Raw genomic sequence first — 20,391 nt, forward strand, 5'->3', positions numbered from 1 at the left:
AAAAATGTTGGACCAAAGACTATTTTCAAGTTGCTTTACCATCTCGAAAAATATAACTCAACATTATTATAATTACAAATATAATAGTGTAAGGGAAAAACTAACATGATAATCATGAACCTAAAAAATTAACATATGATTGTATTACAAACAGTTAGACTTTAATGAGAATAGTTGAACTATTCCTCCTACATCATATAGTATAAAGTAAATGAATTCACTTCTTTGATAAACAAGAGAATCATCTATTACTCTACTTCATAAGTAGACATTATATTATTAAAGGCATGACAACTACCAATATCACACATGGAAAGGAACAACATTGAATGATACCAATGTCCAATAGGCTCCTATTATATTTACTGAACATTATCCGAATCATAAGGTTGATGATGGCTTTCTGACATTCCTCTTCTCAAGTATTGGTTTTGTTTATCAGAGTGTCGGTGTCCTGTTTGACTTCCCATTTTTTTAAGTTTGTCCGGATTTTGAAGATTTTCTGCTCCTTTATTCTTATTAGGAGATAAAATTGGCAAGTGAAAGTCATATTGGTTCTTGCTTGTGGATGTAAGTGGTAGGTAAAATTCAAATCCTCGAGATTTCTTTGGAGATGCTATTGGTGGGTGAAGTTCACCTCCTTTAATCTTTTCTACTTTATTCGAAGAGTTGTTAACCTCTCGACGATCATTCAAAAAGCTGAGTCTTGATGTCAGTTTTGTCAATGCATTGGCAGGTTGTGAATTTGTTGTTTGCTGTAAAGACATTTCATACAATAAGTCTATCAATCATATCAAATTATGACATATTATTAACCTTACCTAGTCGTTATTATAAGTCCAATGATTTGAAGAATTCCTTAAAACTTCAAAGTTTAAACAATACTTAAGTTTTAATGATAACCATACTATGTGTAAATAGTTAGTAAAGGCAGTTAAATTCCATTTATTGTCAAGATATATCAACTTATAGTATATTTAAAAATGCTTAAAGATTAAACTTTTTCAATAATTTTTATTTGTATAATCCACAATCACGTTTTGATACTTTAACTAAAAAATAGTATTAAGATAATCTATTATATTTTGAAATGTATGATAAAAAGCTAGTTTAAGTGGTATAATTATAAAAATGATTATGGATGATTGTTTACATTATTATATGATATTTGATAGTTAAAGTTAAATTGGCAAAAGCATTACAATTCATGTAAAATGCTTTTTTTTTATAGGCTATTTGTTAATTTAAAATTATTAGTTTCGATTATAATATATTTTAAACTTTTTATCCAAACGTGATTATTTTGTGAGAGAAACTTCTAAAATTATTTCTAAACATGTTTAGTAATTGGAAATGACTGTCCTACTATAGTGTTGATTAAGCAACTAATTAAAGTAAGTATAGATATGTATATAGATCTAAGGTAAGATTGTGAAACTCACTTCATTCCAAGCACCGTATTTCTTAGAACTAGATTTTTTGCTAGACAAATGTTTTAACTCATGCTTTGTAGCATTCTCAGATTCTGCTCCCCCAAATTTAGTGTCCTGTGATACAATTACAAAATATTAGGTTCAACAAGTAATAAATTCATATTATACTTAACTTTTTGTAAACACAATACAACTTTATTATAAAATTTGCTATGAAAAAAGATAACTTTATTTTGGTATTAGATTGTTACCATTTTTGTTAAGAAGGAGAAATATGTCATAAGTGAAAATTTTTAGTAATTTCATCTAACCTAAATTTAAAAAATAAATTGTTCTTTTAACATTAAGTTGGATTACCTTTGTTGTTGACCTCTCTGCAACTTCAGTGTCTTGTGTATTTTTCCTGGCAAATAAATTTTCTTTATTAAGATATATTTTAATTATATACAATTCCACTCTTTTATCTATATATTTTATTTTTGAAGTGGCAAAAGGCCTTCTATATCTGAAATTATTTCATTAAAAAAAAACTAATATTGATTGATATGTGATATTGTAAACAAAGAAAGTGCTTAACATACATATCAAGATCTATTATATGTTGAGGTTGATTGGAAGAATCCTGCACAGAACTATAACCCTGTCCAAGTAAACTAAGTCGTACCCTAAGCTCATCAAGCTTCCTTTTTATTTTGGCAAGATCTTCTTCTACTAATAATAACTCCTCAAGATCTGACATGATCTGCAAAAAATGTCTCATTAAAAATTAAGAATTTAGTTCATTATGAAACATATTAAATTATGAATCAATAACACTTTAAATCATTATTGTTATAATATCTAATAACAATTTGTATAGAACATTTCACACATTTTCAATTACTCCAAAATATAAATTAAAAATTTTAACTTTTTTTAATACTAATATATATGGATACTCTACAATACAATAATAATAACAAAGTGTTATCTCACTAGGTGTAGTTGGCTATATGAATTAAATAACACCATTATTTACTATGCTCTATCATATATCATTCAGTCAAATCGTTTATATATAAATCTCTTTTGACCACTTTGTCTATGGTCCTTTTAGATCTTTTTCTAACTTATGCCACCTTTTTATCTTCCATCTAAATCCATGATTCTAATCGGATGCCTTGTTGATATTCTTTCTAAATGTCTAATTTACCAAAGACAAAATTCTATCATTTTTTTAAACAATAGGTGCTATTCTAATTTTCTCTCTTTTATCTTGGTTCTTTATTCTTTTTTATATCTCACATTAATAAGATAGATAATATCATTGTATTATATTCACAACGACTTTTCAAACTTTTATGATCATATATGTCTTCTCATACACTTAATGATTTATGTCTAATGTAAATTTTGTATTTTTTGTATGTTATATTAAGCTTTTGTTATGTCTTATATTTGGTTTTTTTTCAAAAGATTGTACTTTAATATTTATGATCTATATGTATCTGTGCATTATATTTTGTATGGTAAAACAATCGATCCTTTCAAAGGTCTCCCTTGATTTCTCATGGTGACTCTGACCTTCTCAAGTATTATTAGTAATAACAGAGACTAATGACACATTCCACAAAATCCAAGAGAAGTCAATATCTTATTTTTACAAAGTGCAACGGTATCAAGTGTGACATCATCTACACTATAAGGAGTTTAGTATATATTCCTATAATTGAAGGATCAATATGACAATTGGGATAAAACTAGTTACTTAAGTGGTATCATGTGTAAAATTGCTAAAGATTCTATAATTAATTAATACTTTGATCAATATGAGAATGGAGATGAAGCCAAAATCCCCTTGATGTATTTTTATACATATATTTATAATAAGAAGATATAAATAAATTGCTTATCCTAGATGAAGATAATGAAGATTATTGGTTTGAGTTATGCTTAATTTCATTCAAATTGCACTCTAAATATTTGGGTGTTGTTTATTTTGATTTTTTTTAGTCAAAATTGATTTAAGTTTGAAAGTTTAACTAGTAATAATGTCAGAATACAAGTTTAAATTTTAATCAATTTGTATAGGGTAAATTTTGTTTATATTTAAGTATATTTGAAAACAGAGATTTTGGGTTAACATTTTTTATCCTAGATTTCAATGTTATATAAGTTTAATATACTAACCTTTTCATCAATATCGGATTTTGACAAGGGCCTAGGAGGCATCTTGAGTCCTGCTTCAAGTGTTGTTCGACAACTCTTCTCCTTTCGCAATTGTTCTTGTAACATAACAACCTATAAATAAATTTTAGAGAAAACAAAAATTTATTAATGCGAGAGAACAATTGCTGAAAGGATTATCATATTTTTAATGGGCTTACCTCTCGCTCAAGAGCCAAATGATGCTCTGGCAAGGCTTCTTTTCGTTTTTGCATATCAGATAATAGCTTCGAATTTTCTTTTGCCTATGAGAATGTAAAATGGAAAACTAGCTTTGAAAAAAAATATAGCATACATGTAGCAAGGTTAGTCTAACTAGAGAAAAATCAAATACGAACCTCATCTGCAATTTGGTTTTGCAATTCTGTCTTAATAGTTTCAAGCCTCTCAATTCCAACTCTGTGTATGGTAATAAACACAAATCATTTCAAATAACATTACACACAATTCTAGTCTAAATATTAGATAAGCCACTTAGTTTTGCATATAGTAGTATTTCTTCAAAATAAAAGAAGGAGAAATGATTTCATAAAATACTTCATTTAATACTTTATTAAGCTATTGGCCTTCCTTACTATGTTACATGGTTTTATATTTACCTTTGTGTATACTATATACTTGTATATATGTTAAAAATATTTTCCCTTGAACCATAATGAAAATAACATTCTACAATATGGTAACAAGTAATAATAAGCAGAAACTTTGTATAAGAGAGTTTGATATAGTTAATATAAATCACTTACTCATCATCTTCTTCAATGAACTGAATGGATTCCATAGAAAGATTTTTCTTTGCCTAGACATATTATACAATACATAAGAATAATAACTTTGTATAACAAACTCAATTTAAGAAGTCTCAAAAATGGAGTAAGAATTTAGGAATAAAAAATCTTATTTAAGTTTGACAATATAATAACTTTTCTATGAGTGATTGATATGCCTGAATGATTTTACAAATTTGCAACTAACACAAAAGTACATGACCCTTAAGTTATTATTCCTATAAATAAATTCATACATCTTCAAATAAACATGGAAGCTTTAACCAAAAAAAGTAATCAAGATAAAAAATAATGACATCATTATTCATTAATAATTTTACTTACTGAAGTTCTCCCCAACATAGTGGGACGTTGAGGTGCTGCGACATTCGTTAAAGTTGCTGATTTTGTCATATGTGGTGGGATAGGAACATTGTGTTCATTCTTTGTAGTTCGAACCCTAGAAAGTTTTCCTCCTACTACATTAGGAGGCTTACTAGACTCATTTTCACAAGTATTTTCATATCTCTTGGTATCTTCTTGTTGAGGAACTGCTTGCTCAAGTCTAGTCGATGGCATCTTTTGAACTTTATAATCTTTACTCACCTCTAAAGATTTTGAAGTTGAACTTGAATGATTATGTACCTGTACATCATATAAAACTAGAATAATCAGGAGTTCATCATGTTCCTTTTCCTTTTTAATTTTTTTCTCGATAGCTTTCTTTTATTTTTCTTCACGACTTACAGTAGCCCACAATGAAGTAGTAAGTTATTTTTACTTGACTTTTCAAATGGCATAAATATGTTTTTGGTTCCCTTTCAATATAATTTTTTGAGTTTGATTCGTATAAGAATTAGCATAAAGCATGAGTTATATAATTTATACGAAGTGACATTTTAATTTCATCTTAAAGTAAAAGGGAAGGGGAATACATAGAATTATAATCTCACATATTACTTGCCAAAAAAAAGTGTACAATATGTAAATTTAAATAATTAATATGAAACTAAAAATTCAACTTAAGTGTGAGTTTTTATATTACTATTAAATTTTGGGTGCAGTAATAAGTTTTGACATATATATGACATAATATGAAAATATGAGAAAAATAAAAAATTCTCCCAATATTCTAGCTAGCTAGGAAGGATCATACACTTGAAAATATATTTTTGATTATACACTTGAAATTAGTCTATGAATGCATTTACACCACATATGTAACATCTCGATTTACATTCATTCTCCATTATATTCTTGAAAACTAAGACCTTAAACTACTCTTTCTAGCCCAAAGTTAACGGACTCAGACTTCATCTTGAGTTATATACAAGTCATAACATATTAACATTTTTGTAAACTAAATGTAGTTTTATTTGATGCAATGGCTATGTTATGTTTTAGAGAAAAAGACTTATGGGCTAAATTCCATGTAATTTTATAAATAGTTCATACCTTATCATCATTTTTATCATTCTTCACAGAATCTCCAGTTTCACTACCAGTTTCACTACCAATATCATCCTCTTCATCAAGTTCGGATCCCTCTATTGATTCACCTTCCTCATCATCATCATATTCTTCCTCATATGACACATCATCATCATCAGTAAATTCCTCACTCCCAGTTTCGCTCCCATCTGAATCGGTGTACATATCTGGCCCAGGGGACACGCAATCTTCCTTTATTAAGTAGAGACAATACATTAGAGAACTCAAAAATAATCTAATAAAATATGCATGCATTCTAAGGAGTTTATGCAACAAAGATGCAAATGTTACGAATACAAAATGGTTCAAAGAAAGTAATATCAAATGATTGACTTACTCCAAAGAAGGCGTCATATTCTTCTAATAAAGTAATAACAATAGATTGAGCATGGTTTGCAGCTGCAGCAGCTTGTAGAAGTTGAGCAGAACTATCACCACCTACATCAAAATCATTTTCAATTTCACATTCTCCAGCTAGAAGAGGGCGAAGAAGCAATGGTGCCATGCAAGCAGCAACAGCTGACAGACTCATTTTGTTTACAGCTTTGAATGACGCAACAGCTTGCATCATCAAGAGTATTCTGTACATCAATAAAATGAATATTTTAAATCATGTAATGTATGTACGTGCATAAATAGAATAAGAGGAAGTTTTGACAAAAAAAATTGTTGATATATATTTTGTTTAGATAGTTATCTAATTTACCAAAAGTGTAACAAGTTAAACTAACTTGACTATTAAGAGATATACTTAACATCATTCATTTCACTCAGACATTATCGAACGACTAAGTGTAATACCCATTTATAAAATGATGGAAAATCATTATTAACATGTCCAAGGAGCACGCTTTTAATCTTGCATATCCAAATGTCAATTCCAAATCTTAGAATTATATTGTTATGTTTCTTAATTTGCATTAATTTCCAAATCCTTACATATAAATTTTTTCTTAACAATAATTTAATGTGTTACTTTTTTTTTTTAGTTTTATGGCTCTCTTGTAAGGTTTTGATGCATGATGGATTAAAATCTTCAACAAACTTTTGCCTATCTCTTAAATAGGTATATGTGTAATTTTGCTCCCATATTTATATCAAATTTAGCTAAATATAGATAAAATTATTCCCAATATAACATACATAACACAATTGGTTTCGAAACATAAAAGACTTAATTTAAACCAATATTGTTCATATTAATAATTATTCTAACAATATTAAATGGAAAGAAACAATGACAAATTAAAGAAAAAAGATAAGCAAAAATATAGGTAGACAATAAAAATATTAAATAATATGAACAATGGATATATCGGATGTTCAATTCATTAGGTATGCGGATGGTTATCCTAATATTAAGATTTAGGTGAGTAATTTAGGGTGTAGTGTGTTTTTATTTTATTGGATCAATTTTAGAATCCATTATTTATATTGTTCACAAAAATCATTGTCTACCTAGCAAAATCCAAAAGATAATTGACAAACTACCTTTGTAACAAACGACGGTTTGGCTCAGGAAAAGTATCATATATTGCTGCACGCATTGCAGAAATCCTGTTGGCACCACGTCCACTTCCTAGTTGTTGCGGTAAGTTAATAATAAAAGAAAGTCAACATTAAAATAAAGTCCATTTATATGTAAAAGCATGAATGTAACTTTCAAAGTTAAAGTCTAAATGATCTTATAAAATTAGAAATCATAAATATGATCAATATGCTAATATTTTTTACTCTTTTAATGTCATCTTTGTATTAACTATAGGATATTTTTGTTTAGCAATTTCTAATTTAGTTTTTTATAGTCTAAAGCTTCAAGAAAGATGCACGTCATATAATTTGTTATTTGTTATTATTATTTTTGTTTTAATAAGCATTGACTTTTATTAATATGAGAATAAATAATCCACATAATTTGTTGTTATTAAATTTATCATAATAAAAATATAAACAAGAGTGTAATGTGTTTATTATTGGAAGAAGTTACTGAAAAGATAAGATAGATGACATAGTTGTCAGAACCGAACCAATGATTGAACCAGTCAGGTTATTGGGTTATTAGATTACTGGTTCAACTGTTAGGTCACTGGTTGACTCGGTACTATGTAAATAAAAAATAAAAATAGTCAAAAATTTAAAAAATATATTTTTATTAATATTTTAAGAATATCAAGCTATTCTAAAATAATATGGAACAGAAACAATAAGTATTTTGTTATTTTTACTCTATCATAAATATTTTTATTTTATTTTTATATTAAAATAACTATTATTTTCAAATTTCAATAATTTATTAATTAGTATAAGTAAATTATTTTATATATTATAATTTGCATGCATATTAAAAAAATCATCACAACCTAGTGGCTGTGAATAGCTTTATTTTTCTAGAGGGGAGGGGTTCGAACCCCATCTCTAAAATTTTGGTAAAATTTAAATCCTAACTGGTTCGGTCAAATCAGTCTTTACTGAGTTTGACTGGTTTTCACCGGTTCTCATTAGGTTTGATCGATTTCCACCGATTTTTTATCTCATGCTGTCTAAATATTAGACCGGACCAATAGAAGATCCGATTCACTGATTTTTAGTTGAACCGATTGGTTCGGTCCGATTTTAATAACACTGGTAGATGGTGACATTTTAATTAAAAGATTGAAGTGATAGCACTATAATATGCCAACATGTCAATCTCTTTTTGTTGCAAAGTATAGGCATCAACATTTATAAAAATTAGATTTAAACTCACGTAGTGAACAAAAAATATAAAATTTGAATTTTGATTTTTTAATGAGTATTATATTAGCTTATTTGAATTATATTATATATATTACTTCCTCATACAATTATGCACATCAGAATATTTCTATAGACTAGTTAGAATTATTTGTTACCTATTAAAGTTATGTCAAAACTATTAATTTTTCATATAATCATATTGAGAAATATTTTGTGAATCAATTAGAAATTTAATAATAGAATAAAATATTCTCTTTCAAATAATTAGTTGAATAATAATAATGATGATGACCACGACGATGATAATGATGATTGGAGAATTAACCAAATATCAATATATGAAACATAATTAAAAATAAGACATATAATATTAGAATGTAGATTCTTATATAAGTTAACATATATCCTCTATAATATAGTTTTTTATGTAGTTAGAAATTTTAATGTAAAAAATTATGAGATTAATGTTTTGAATAGTTATATAAATGTTATTTTGTTATGATATTATAAAGGTAGTTCTATAGATAGAAACTATTTTCCATGATGTTATGATATAAGTTTAGTGTTGACATGACTAATTTATTAAGAACATAAGAACTTAGGATTTATTAGCTCATTATAGCATTAACTTGATATCTTTTTTATATAGTTTTCATAGAATAAAATTTTCTCACCAAATGAGACACACAATATTAGAATTTAGAAATATTTTCAAAGGAATTTAAAAAAAATAACCTAAACTAGCTATATAAAAAAGCATGTTTAATAATAAAAATAACAAAAAATTATTGTGCATATCTAAAATTAAGTTTAGTTCCTTCCACATTGACAAGAGTAAGTATATTTTTTTTCTTTAAAGGTTTTATATAGATGGCTGAAAATAAAATTAAAAATAATACAAAATAATGATAAAAAGAAACAAAATCATACTTACGACTAGCTTCTAATAATGCCTTGCAACAAGATGCAGGGATTGGAGCAGATGGCATTTCTCGAAGTACATGCTGGATATTTGTTAAAAGGAATGATAAAAAAAGAAGTAATATATTTTAATGTGTGACCAAGATAAAGGAATCAAATTTCAATACCTTAATGCAGTCACCAATAATATGTGCATCTTCGTTTTCAAAAAATTCAACTTTTCCTGCAATCATATGGCTTATCCATGAAAATAAGATTTATTATAAAATTAATTTCAAATTTTATGAAAACTTATTAGTTTGATCCATATAATGGATGTTGAAATTCAACAGTTTTATAAAATTCATTGTGCAGGATAAATTATTTAATAGTGTGTCATAGACTTACACCTAGTGCTAATGAATCATGCCCTCATATATATATATATATAACTTTGCAAGGACTAATTTATAGAACTTTTAGGAATGTGTCTAGGAACTCTATAATTTACAGAAGAATACAAGACTTGACTATGGATCTGCTTGAAAAGTGTTAAAAGTTATTTTTTTAGACTTTTGATTTATGAAAAGTTATATTAATAGTGCTTAGTATAATTTTTTAGATATACTTTTAACTTTATGAAAAAATTGTTTAAGAGCTTTTGAAGAAGTTAAAAAATTTAACTTTTCTCCTTCTCAAAAGTTATTTTATCATTTCTATTTATTACACAACTTTAAAATAAGTACTTCAATAATAACTTTTTAAATACAAAATAATTTATTTATAAACTATATTTAATAAAAGTCCTTATATTTTAAATTTTTTTAAAAGAATTTATTTAAAAAATTTACCCAAATTGAATCTTAGTTTTTTTCTTACAAGACTCTTTAATTTAATACTCAAATTCAGTGATGTCTAGAACAACATTTCTACTAATTTTATGATTGTATTTAAGTACTTACTCAGAAAACATCGAATTTTGTGGCAAGATGTTGTACAATATTATTTAAAATCACAAACTCTGTATTGGTAATAGAACTTTGAGATAGAGATTGTTGCAGCCTACTATATAATCTTGGTAGCTCATGTTTTACAATCATAATCTGAGGATTATGAAAAAAAATTAGCCTAATATTTTTAATGAGTAGGACACTTCCCTTGCATATTAGTGGCATGAGAAAAAGTTTTTTTAGTAGTAGGAAAATACTATATTTAATATAAATCCTTATATTTAAATTTTTTTTAAAAAAAAATTTAATTAAGTTGTTTACTCAAACTGAACTATATAAGGCATAGTAGATGCCAATCTACACTATCAAAGTAAACTAACTATTATTAGTAGATACATGTCAATGTCCACTAACACACGTAAAGTTTGAAGAATCCTTGCAATTTTTCCAAAGCATAAGATTAGTGAGAAACTTAAACACAAACCTTGTTCATATTCTCGTACTCGTTGTTCAACTTGCTCAACATCCGCTGCTTGTCGCAGGATCCCTTCTGCTTTGACTCCTATTTTATAATATTAATTAGATAGATTCTTATAAAATTTTATAATATACACAATTTTACAAGATTCTATAATGTTTTATGTCTATTAAAAGGATCTAATATATATTTGCTACTTTGTTTTCTCTCACCACTCATTCTCCAAGCTTTGAAACAATTTGAAAATATACAGATTTAGATTAGTCAAATGAATTAAAGTTACTATAAGCCTAATTAGTATTAATAAAAAAATCAATGCATACTAACATGATCTAAGTGTCTTAACTAATATTTGAGTATTTTTTTTTATTTACTAGAGGTGTAAATATGTAGGTAAGAAAGTTAGAAAATATGTATCATGTTTATAATATTAAAGACTATGCTAGTGTCGGTAAACCACAAGTTTACCACCATTTAAAACCTAGTTATATTCATTAATTTGGAAATACAACCCAAGTAATCAAATGGATGTAATAGCTTGATTGTTGCCTTTGATGTTCTTTCTTAATAATGTAACATTAAACGTGCTTTTTCATGCATATTGATAACAAGTGAAATATTCAATATGCCTACTAGAAAAATTTATTTATAAAATATAAAGAACTAAAATTGAGTTAAAAGTCATTCAATATTAATTTCTCTTCTGATGATTTAAGTTGAATGAGTACTTTTACAACAAAAGACCACATATTTTCTCTTACATTTTGGATAGAACAAGGAATGTTTCTCTACTTTACCTTCAACATCATGAGCAAAAATAGTTCTTAAAAATAAGAGAGGGAAAAAACTTACCATGCTCCTCTATGTATCTCATGGCTTTCTCCAAAAATGATGGAGTTCCATCAGGATCTTCCAAAGCAAGTAAAACTGGACGACCCATGACTGAATATTTCTTTAGTTCTTTATCCTTCACTATTGCAAAAAGCAAAAACATCATTTGAAAGAAACAATTATGTGTATGTAGAAATAACATAAGCATACAAATCATATACTCAAATACATTAATAGTTTAACTGTAAACGAAAATAATACAAATTGAAAAAAGATAATACATTGGTCTGAAGAACTATCAAGTGAATCAAACTGATCATTCTTTAAAACACCATTTTGCCCTATCATGTCAGTTGGATTTGGTGCTTGTGCCAAAGCATTCTCAAGTGCAGTTTTCCACTCATAGAGATCTTCATTTGTTTCAGCCTACAGAATTTACAAAACAAATGTGATATATATAGAGAGAGAGTAAATATCTAGCTATTTTTAACCATTAAAAAATTAAATGTTGACAAAATTAATTATAAAAAATTTTAAAATAATTTTATATTCATAAAAGATGAATTTTGTATAACAAAATTATCAAATTGTTAAATTTAAAGCTTGACTCCGATAAATTTTTTAAAATGACCAAATTATCCTTTTATCATCCTTTTTTTTGACATAATCTTCCCTTATTCCAACTCATAAACTACTTCAAATTTTCCTAAATAAAAAATCCTACCAAAATCAGAACCAGAATTAACCCATAGAAGGTGGAATCACAGCCCATAAAAAATCTCACAAACATTGTTGCCAAAGATGTATAGAACTTGTCCCACACCTCATTCTTCAAATCAATGGCATCTTTAGTGTCCGCGAGAGAGGGAGAGAGAGCGAGCGAGAGATATAGCTTGTTCGACGGCGCGGTGGCCATGGTCCCCTCCGCCGTTGCCCTCTCATCTTCCCCTTTTTTCTCCTCTTTTTTTTTACTTATTTTTCCTTGTCCTTGCTTTCCTCTCTGTCTCTTCTTCGCTCTCTATCTCTCATCCCGTCGCCACTTTCTCTCTCTTTTTCTTTCTTACTTCCTCCACCTTCTTTGTTTTTATTTTTCTTAATCTTCTTCTTTCTGTGTTCAGCAGTGGATGTCAAAGCAAACATATGTGATTTCTTGTGATATTCTCTTTCTTGTTTTCTTTTATTAGAGTAATATTGTTGCACTCATTTGCGTGACTTTTTTCTGTACTCTTATTTTATAAAAAAAAAATGTACATCTTTTATGTTAAAATTTTTGTTTCTTTTGTTCTATGTTTCTTGTTCATACTTCTTATTTTTTGGAAGATGAAAAATTCCTCTTTTCTAAGAAGTTATTTATTGGGTTTTGAAGCAGCAGTAACCAAAGAGTTATGGAAGGAAAGAACTTGACAAGGATTCTTTTTTAAAACTATTTTATCATTATCAAAATTAAGAGGTTGAGGAAGATAGTGAAAAATAATTTAGAAATTTAATGTGTATTTTTAAACGAAATTAATTTTTTATGAATATAAAATTAGTTTAGTTTTTTTGTGGTTAATTTTATCAACACTTACATTTTTTATGATTAGAAATAATTATATACTAAAATCTTTAGTAAAAAAATTAATCATTACATGAAATTTAAAAATAAATTATTCTTGGAATACATTTTAACAATAATTTATAGTCTTCTAAAAAAAAGAAGTACCTTAAGTGTAACTGACCGTCCATCATGAACATCAGAAAATTGTACAGTCAAAAGTTTTTTATCTGGCTTGACAATAACACTGCAATATATGACAAATTATATTTTTAAAGCTTTAGAAACTTCATAAAAATAAGTGAGTTTCTGAAGAAAAATAGAATGGACAATAGTTGTTTAAAGCAAGCAAGCCAACCTGCCTGAATTGTTGAGGTCAATGCCACCAAGGGTCAAATTTACTTCATTTCCCTTTTGAGAAGCAACATTCTGTGTAAGATATAATATGATAGAAATATAATTAGAAATGTACATCTTTTCAAACCTCATAAAAAAGCGCCATGTTATTCAATTGCATGCATTTGTCTTGATGAAGTTTCTTTTATTCTGATATATAACAATGATGAAAGGCATGCAAAGTCCATTAACAAACCATATTTTTGTTCATAACAAATTTACAACTTAAATAAATAAAAGAAAGAAATGATTCATCAACCTACCAAAAAAATGTAATGCTAAAAGTTTCAATTTCACCATAAGAAAAATAAAAGCTTTAATATCATGACATGAAGTATGATTTCCAAAAGTCTAAGATACTTGATAGAGGCATATAGTTCCCCAAATATCAATGGTAAGTGTCTCATGTTACCCAAAAACTTAAAGTGTCTCTTTTCTCTTGAGATCTATTTTGTCTCGCGAAAATATTATTTTGCTATCAAATGGTCTCCACTTTAGGTACTATAGGATAATAATTATTAATATTTGAGGGACCATGCATTTTGTCAGTAAATTAATTTTCTACAAGTTAAAATAGTTCTTCTATGTTTCATAATATCTTACATTTTTAAGTTTTCAAAATATTTTATATCTATGTAGCACTAGTTTCCTTTCTTTTTTTTTCTCTTTCATATTTACCCCTACTAATGATGTAATTTTAAGAAAGGGATTAAGTGTAGTATGAAATGCATTGATTTAAAATTTTCCAATATAATTGAAAATAATCTATCTATTCACATAAATTTTTACTATTTCCAAGATGTTTTTTTTCTCTATGTGTTTTTTGTTTTGTGACAGTAATTATGTATGAGAGGATATTGCCGGTTATATTATTCTAAAGTAAAGAAGTTGGTAAACGAAGTTGAAAAGGTTCTAAACTTGTACAAAGTCATCAATTACAACAAATGTTATTGTTCCAAGTTGGTAAAAGAAGTTGAAAAGAGACAAGGCAATGAAAGAATCTCGCGTATGAGAAAAAAGGTAGTGTACATGAAGGTCTACTAGTTAGCCAACACCTTGTATACATAAGAAAATGCTACTTTGATGAGCTTGGGACAATCCAAAACACCATTGTGAGTCTAGAAAACTCACTTTTAGATATCTTGCTTAGACCTACATGCCGTATATAAGGTCCAAGCCAAACCTCGATGGATGTGCAAAAAGTGTCAAGAAAGAGAAAGTACGTAGATAAGTATGAATGTCGTGCATGATATTTATGATGATAATATCATGATGAAGGAACTAATATGGATAATGATGGTCAGGTGCCAAGTTAAGATGATAAATAAGATATTGATATTTGATACTGAGATTTGTTAAGGCTTTATGATGATGTGAATATGATTATAATAATGAGGAATTATGATGTTTCTATTGACCATATGTGATTTTTCCTTTTTAAGCATAAGGTTAGTCGAGGGTACATCCCAAATAGTTTTGTTTAAGAGGTGATATGACGATCTCCCTTTAAGATAGACTTCAAGAAGTTCCGGTTGTTCCTCTTATGAAATGCACATGAAAAAAACTATATCTGGTGATAGCTACTAGATGTTGTGAGATATGACAATACAATCGACACATAAATTCATGACTGGTTTGATAGACATTTATCATATGTATTTGTGTGTATTTGATTGTAATTATTATAAATGTAACTTTATGCTAATTGATTTATATGCTCTTTGTTTGTGTTAAACTTGTATGAAATGTTAGCATTCGTTTATTGGACGGAGGTAACGAAGGTTCAGGTAGCGTCGAATCTTAGAATTGACCCTAAGCTACAATCCTATGTTGGCAAATGGAGACTAGAATGTTTAGTTGAATGGTATAGGTGAACTCCTGGGCATTTGTGACTCAAGATGCAAAAACTTGGATGCCTATGATTTCAAATATCAATATATAGCTTTTATCATTTTTCTTTACCCTACTGGTAAGCTTTAGACTTTCACTCCTGGTTAGCATTTGTTTTTATAGATGTGGATTGCATTATGTGTGTATGAACAAATATATTTGAATACTTTATTTTATTTGGATACTCTAAAATTAGGAGATTAAATTTTAGTTGCTTCTTGGAATCAAAGGATTCGACCATATTATTGTATTCATGTAATTAGTACTTCTGAGAGCTAAACTATTTCAAGCAATTTAACCATTATGGATATTGTTATTTCGAGTTCTAAGTTCTATTTTTGAGTTTATGAATTAAGAGATAAATGAGATTTTAAAACTAATATTTTATCTTTACTCTCAAAGTAAGAGCTCATTACAACGTAGTAAATAAATAAAAAAGATTATTACATTCAATTTCAGAAATTAAAAAAAAAGAACTTACTGGATCACTTCTAAAGAAAACAAGTGAAGTTTGTGTTAAAACAAACCACCTTTTCTTCCAGGATGTCCATCCAATACCTACACATAAAGAAATTATATACAATGTAATTTTATAATGACTTAAAAAATCTAGTCATTCTAGTATCATTAAGCATCATTATCTATAGTCAAAGACAAAATGCAATTGAATTGTAAAAAGATCAAAAGAATAAGAAGAATGAACAAAGAAAAAGCATACATGATTAGCAGTGCATTTCTATAACCGAAATTTCTATTCATCTAAGATTAGTTGGGATCATAATATTCTTTTATATATAAGGAGTATTAATTTCTTGCTTTTATTTTAGGGGTAAAATAACATGTCTCTTTGTTTAAAACTTCAACCAAAATCACTCTTTAGTATTAAAGAAAGCATTGTATATGGGCAACTTGGATGACCTTGAAAAATATTAAGTATAAATATTATATACAAGTTTTTCTTGCCTTTGAAGTTGTTACTACTATTAATCATAGTAAAATCTTATTAGATATGTTCTTACTCAATGTTTCCATTTAAACAAATTAAATGAATTTAATAATAGCGAAAGCTAAAAAGCCCCATTTTTTTGTCAATTGAGAATGTGAATTATTCAGTGCATCATCATCATCATCATCATCATCATTTCCTCCACCTCTTGGTATTGGGATTATATAACTAAAATAAATAAATTAATTAATAATTCTATCGCACATAAATTAGAGAAGTTTATCACACCTTTGGAAGATATGAAAAGTGGCCCACTTTTGAAAACCTGAAAGAAATTAATAAAAAATTCAGTCGTTAAGTGATATTGAGTATACTCATTATAATTTGAAAAACAGTATTTACTTTAAACTGGCTTTTTTTTTCTTGTTAAAAACCAATCAAATTTATCATTTGAATACAAATAATTTTACCATTTTTACTATGTTTATCTCACTTTTGTTAGGTGAATTAGAATACAATTTTTATAAAGTAAAATTTTAACATGGTTTTCAAGGAGGGAGAAAAAGTGGAGCAATAGTTAAATTATCTCTATGTGAATTAAAAGTCGCAAATTTAAACCGTGAAATCAACTACTAATATAATTATCAAATTAGGTTGTCTATGTTATATCCTTTGAATTGGGCTACCCTTTTTATATGAAAAAGTCTACAATTTACCTGAATTTCCATGAGAACAAGTTGATAAACCACAAAACTATCAAGCATATTGACCAATATATTCCCATTCCAAAACCATGCTTTATTTTGAATGAATCAACCAATCAATTGAGGAAAAAAAACTTTATTCATACTTTTGAAAATACAAATAATTACCTTGGTGCTACTGCTACTCTTGAAAAGAGGATGCTCTGGTGACCCAGTTTGGGACTCAGGTTGAGGTTGAGGATCGAGATTAGGAGCACCATCATTTTCCTACACAAATAAAAAACAAACAAAATGAGCTTTCACTTTCAATTCACACACACGACGTCATTAACCAACCATTAAACATTCCTTTACACCATAATTCATATAAAAAACCCAAATTATACATTTGATAGGCTCTTATGAACAAAGAAATTTTTGCATAAAAAATTTATTAAAATAAATAAATAACATTTTTAAGACATTTTACCTGAACTGATTCATCAGTTTTGCTAGTCATTCTGCAATCCCAAATTCAAAATACAATATTTATATACCCGTATGTATTATGTCATAGACAATCCTGCATCAACATTAATCATGATAACAATGCAACTTAGATATTACAATTTAATTTAAGAAAAATAAAACAATAATAATACTAGTATTATTAATATGAGAATTTACCTGGACATAGAATGAGGAAAACAAAGAAAAACAAGAAAAGCATGAAAGTGATAAAAAAATGACAGTTTTGCATATAAATTCGACCTATCTCTCTTATCTCTCTCCACTATTCTCTTGTCTCTTTTTTGCTTTTTCAAATGGAAGAAGAAATGTGCATGTGAAGGAAAAATTTGTGTTTATGTTTGGATGTTGAAGTGGGAAGAGAGAAGCAAAGAAGAAAATGAAAAATAATGAGCGGAGATGGGTGTTTCGTAATGTGCGGCAAACGTATACATGATTACTATACCTCTAAACAAAAACAAAAGCAAAAGTGGATGGTTGAACGTGGAGGAAAAAGAAAGTGTCTTTTTTTGTTTTTTCATTTAATTTGCAACATTCTATTCTCTACTTAACTTTCATTTGTCCTCTTGATTATTTTTTGTGTTGTACAAGAGATTAAATTAAAATCATACGTATTATTTACTTTTATTATAAACTAAATATAGAATTATCAAAATATGTTATAATTTATGAGTTGCATTGTTTTAATTTATCAAAATTAAAAGTTTATAGTAAAATTTAAGTCACACAAAAAATATTTAATTTTGCTTTGGCTCTCGTAATCTATAATTTAAGTGGATTCAATCCATATAACTTGTGATNNNAGTCTTATTTATTATTTTAACCCATAACATTTGGAGAGTAAACCCAAACATATTTTGACAACTCCTTCGTATGTGTGAAATACATTTTTTTAGATCGTACATACTCAACCAATGAACTCATGAAGAAGGGAGCAAAGACCTTTGATTTGAAAGTTACTCCATTCGGTATTACCATTAAAGACAAACCATAAATCCCAAGTTTTATAAAGTCACGGCAATAACATCGCAAAAGTGCCAAGTGCCAACTCCTAAATCACACAAATACTACCTCGTGCAAATTAAGGTCAACAACTCCTAAAATGACTCATAATATAAACAATCTATGCTATTATAAAAGGAAGTACCAACGAATTCATGCCTTTTGAAGCATATCTCTCCACTTATCTCTAATACACCATTTCTTCAATCGCTCTAAAAACAAAAGTCTAAGACCACTCGTGTCGGTTGTTTATTGTACTTCAAAACAATCACCCTTCAACGTATTTAAGAGCATTGGATAGTTCTAGAAGAATTGTGTTGCATGCTGATTGACACCAAGGCTCCCTTGGCCTTAAGTTGTTGATCACCCCTCAAGAACACCAGCAGATCCTATTACTATGCTCTTCATTTGTAATATCTCTCCATCTATTTATAAATATAAACTTTTTTAGCAAGGCAAATTACAGGTCAATGAAACCAACTTGGAAGATTAGATTGAGCAACTTGTTTTGCCCAAAATTCTGATTCCATATTGGCCTCCCCTTCTATGTTGACCATTTGATTAAGCTAGAATTAAAGGTTTTAATCACCAACTTATCCAAAGGACCAAGTGATTCCTCGATTACAAATTTTACTACTCCATCCCTTCTTTTTGTCAATGCCATAGCATTACCTGTATTAACAAATTCACACAAGAATACTAACATTTATTATTAGAATTAGTAAGGCAACCTCCAACGGCCATCAGTTTTTCTTTTTTTTTTTTTTGTATAAATATTCACTACAAAACTACAAAAATATTTTGTCATAAAGCTAAGTATTAAATTTTTTTGTAGTTTATTTTTCTCATTGTCGTTACTTCTCCAAATTTGCCTCTTCTCTTTGTGTTGAGTTTGAGAAATAATAACATAATTTGACGATGACAAACATATTTAAGATTGAGTTTTTTGACACATTTAAGATTGAATTTGAAAGTTCAAGTGTTTTTTTATGAATATTTTATTATTACAGGCCCATATTAAAATGCTATTGACAAAAGGGGCCAAGCATGTCAGCAGATCATATTGGACAAATCAAAGTAGAAAGAGATGCAAGCACTAGGATCAAAATGGACAAACACTATAGCATATCCCTACTATAACCATGTCCAAGATCAGTTCGAGTAAAAGTGCTTACAAGCATAATTGTCACAATCGAACTGGTGATTGAACTAGTCAAATAACTGATTTATTGATTTATTAGTTCAATCTATAAATTACTGGTTGAACCAGTAGAATTGGTTCTACGTAAATAAAAAATATAAAATAGTAAAAACTTGAGTAAAATAACAATTAGGTCCTTGAAGTTTTGGACTTCAGACTAATTAGTCCTTAGAAAATAAAGTACCGATTTGGTCTTCTACGATAGTAAACGATGGACATGTTATGTCTTTTAATTTATCATGTAAAATTTAATGGTGATACTTATATGTCCTTACTAATTAGTCCTAAGTCGAAATCATCGAAAACCTACTACTTGATTCAATACTCTAAAAAATTTAAAATAAATATCTTCACTAATATTTTAATATGTAAATGTAAATATTGAAATATTTAATTTTTATTTTAATAATTGTATAAATT

General features: G+C 27.7%; 1 protein-coding gene across 1 annotated transcript; it reads right to left on the reverse strand.

Moving 5' to 3' along the window:
* Positions 138-18,253, reverse strand: LOC107607067 (rho GTPase-activating protein REN1-like). The gene is made up of 24 exons (XM_021107799.1): positions 17,928-18,253; positions 17,731-17,823; positions 17,430-17,528; positions 16,846-16,882; positions 16,093-16,169; positions 13,684-13,754; positions 13,494-13,572; positions 12,073-12,217; positions 11,813-11,932; positions 10,967-11,044; positions 9,721-9,776; positions 9,567-9,636; positions 7,388-7,475; positions 6,234-6,477; positions 5,861-6,088; positions 4,751-5,050; positions 4,385-4,437; positions 3,977-4,037; positions 3,800-3,883; positions 3,603-3,713; positions 2,015-2,175; positions 1,791-1,836; positions 1,443-1,547; positions 138-755 (listed from the first exon to the last, which is right to left on the reverse strand). Exons 2-24 carry the CDS (start codon positions 17,758-17,760, stop codon positions 363-365), a joined length of 2,736 nt encoding a protein of 911 aa, XP_020963458.1. The 5' UTR covers positions 17,761-17,823; positions 17,928-18,253; the 3' UTR covers positions 138-362.

This window comes from Arachis ipaensis, chromosome B07, assembly GCF_000816755.2.
Source record: "Arachis ipaensis cultivar K30076 chromosome B07, Araip1.1, whole genome shotgun sequence".
Taxonomy (NCBI): domain Eukaryota; kingdom Viridiplantae; phylum Streptophyta; class Magnoliopsida; order Fabales; family Fabaceae; genus Arachis; species Arachis ipaensis.

Excerpts from the sequence above, each read along its gene's own strand:
- LOC107607067 (XM_021107799.1), bottom strand. The coding sequence starts at position 17,760 with ATGACTAGCAAAACTGATGAATCAGTTCAG. Across the intron at positions 11,933-12,072 it reads TGATAGTTCTTCAGACCAAT|TGAAGGATAAAGAACTAAAG; the intron begins GTATTATCTTTT and ends TTTTTGCAATAG. Across the intron at positions 3,714-3,799 it reads ATTTGGCTCTTGAGCGAGAG|GTTGTTATGTTACAAGAACA; the intron begins GTAAGCCCATTA and ends ATTTATTTATAG.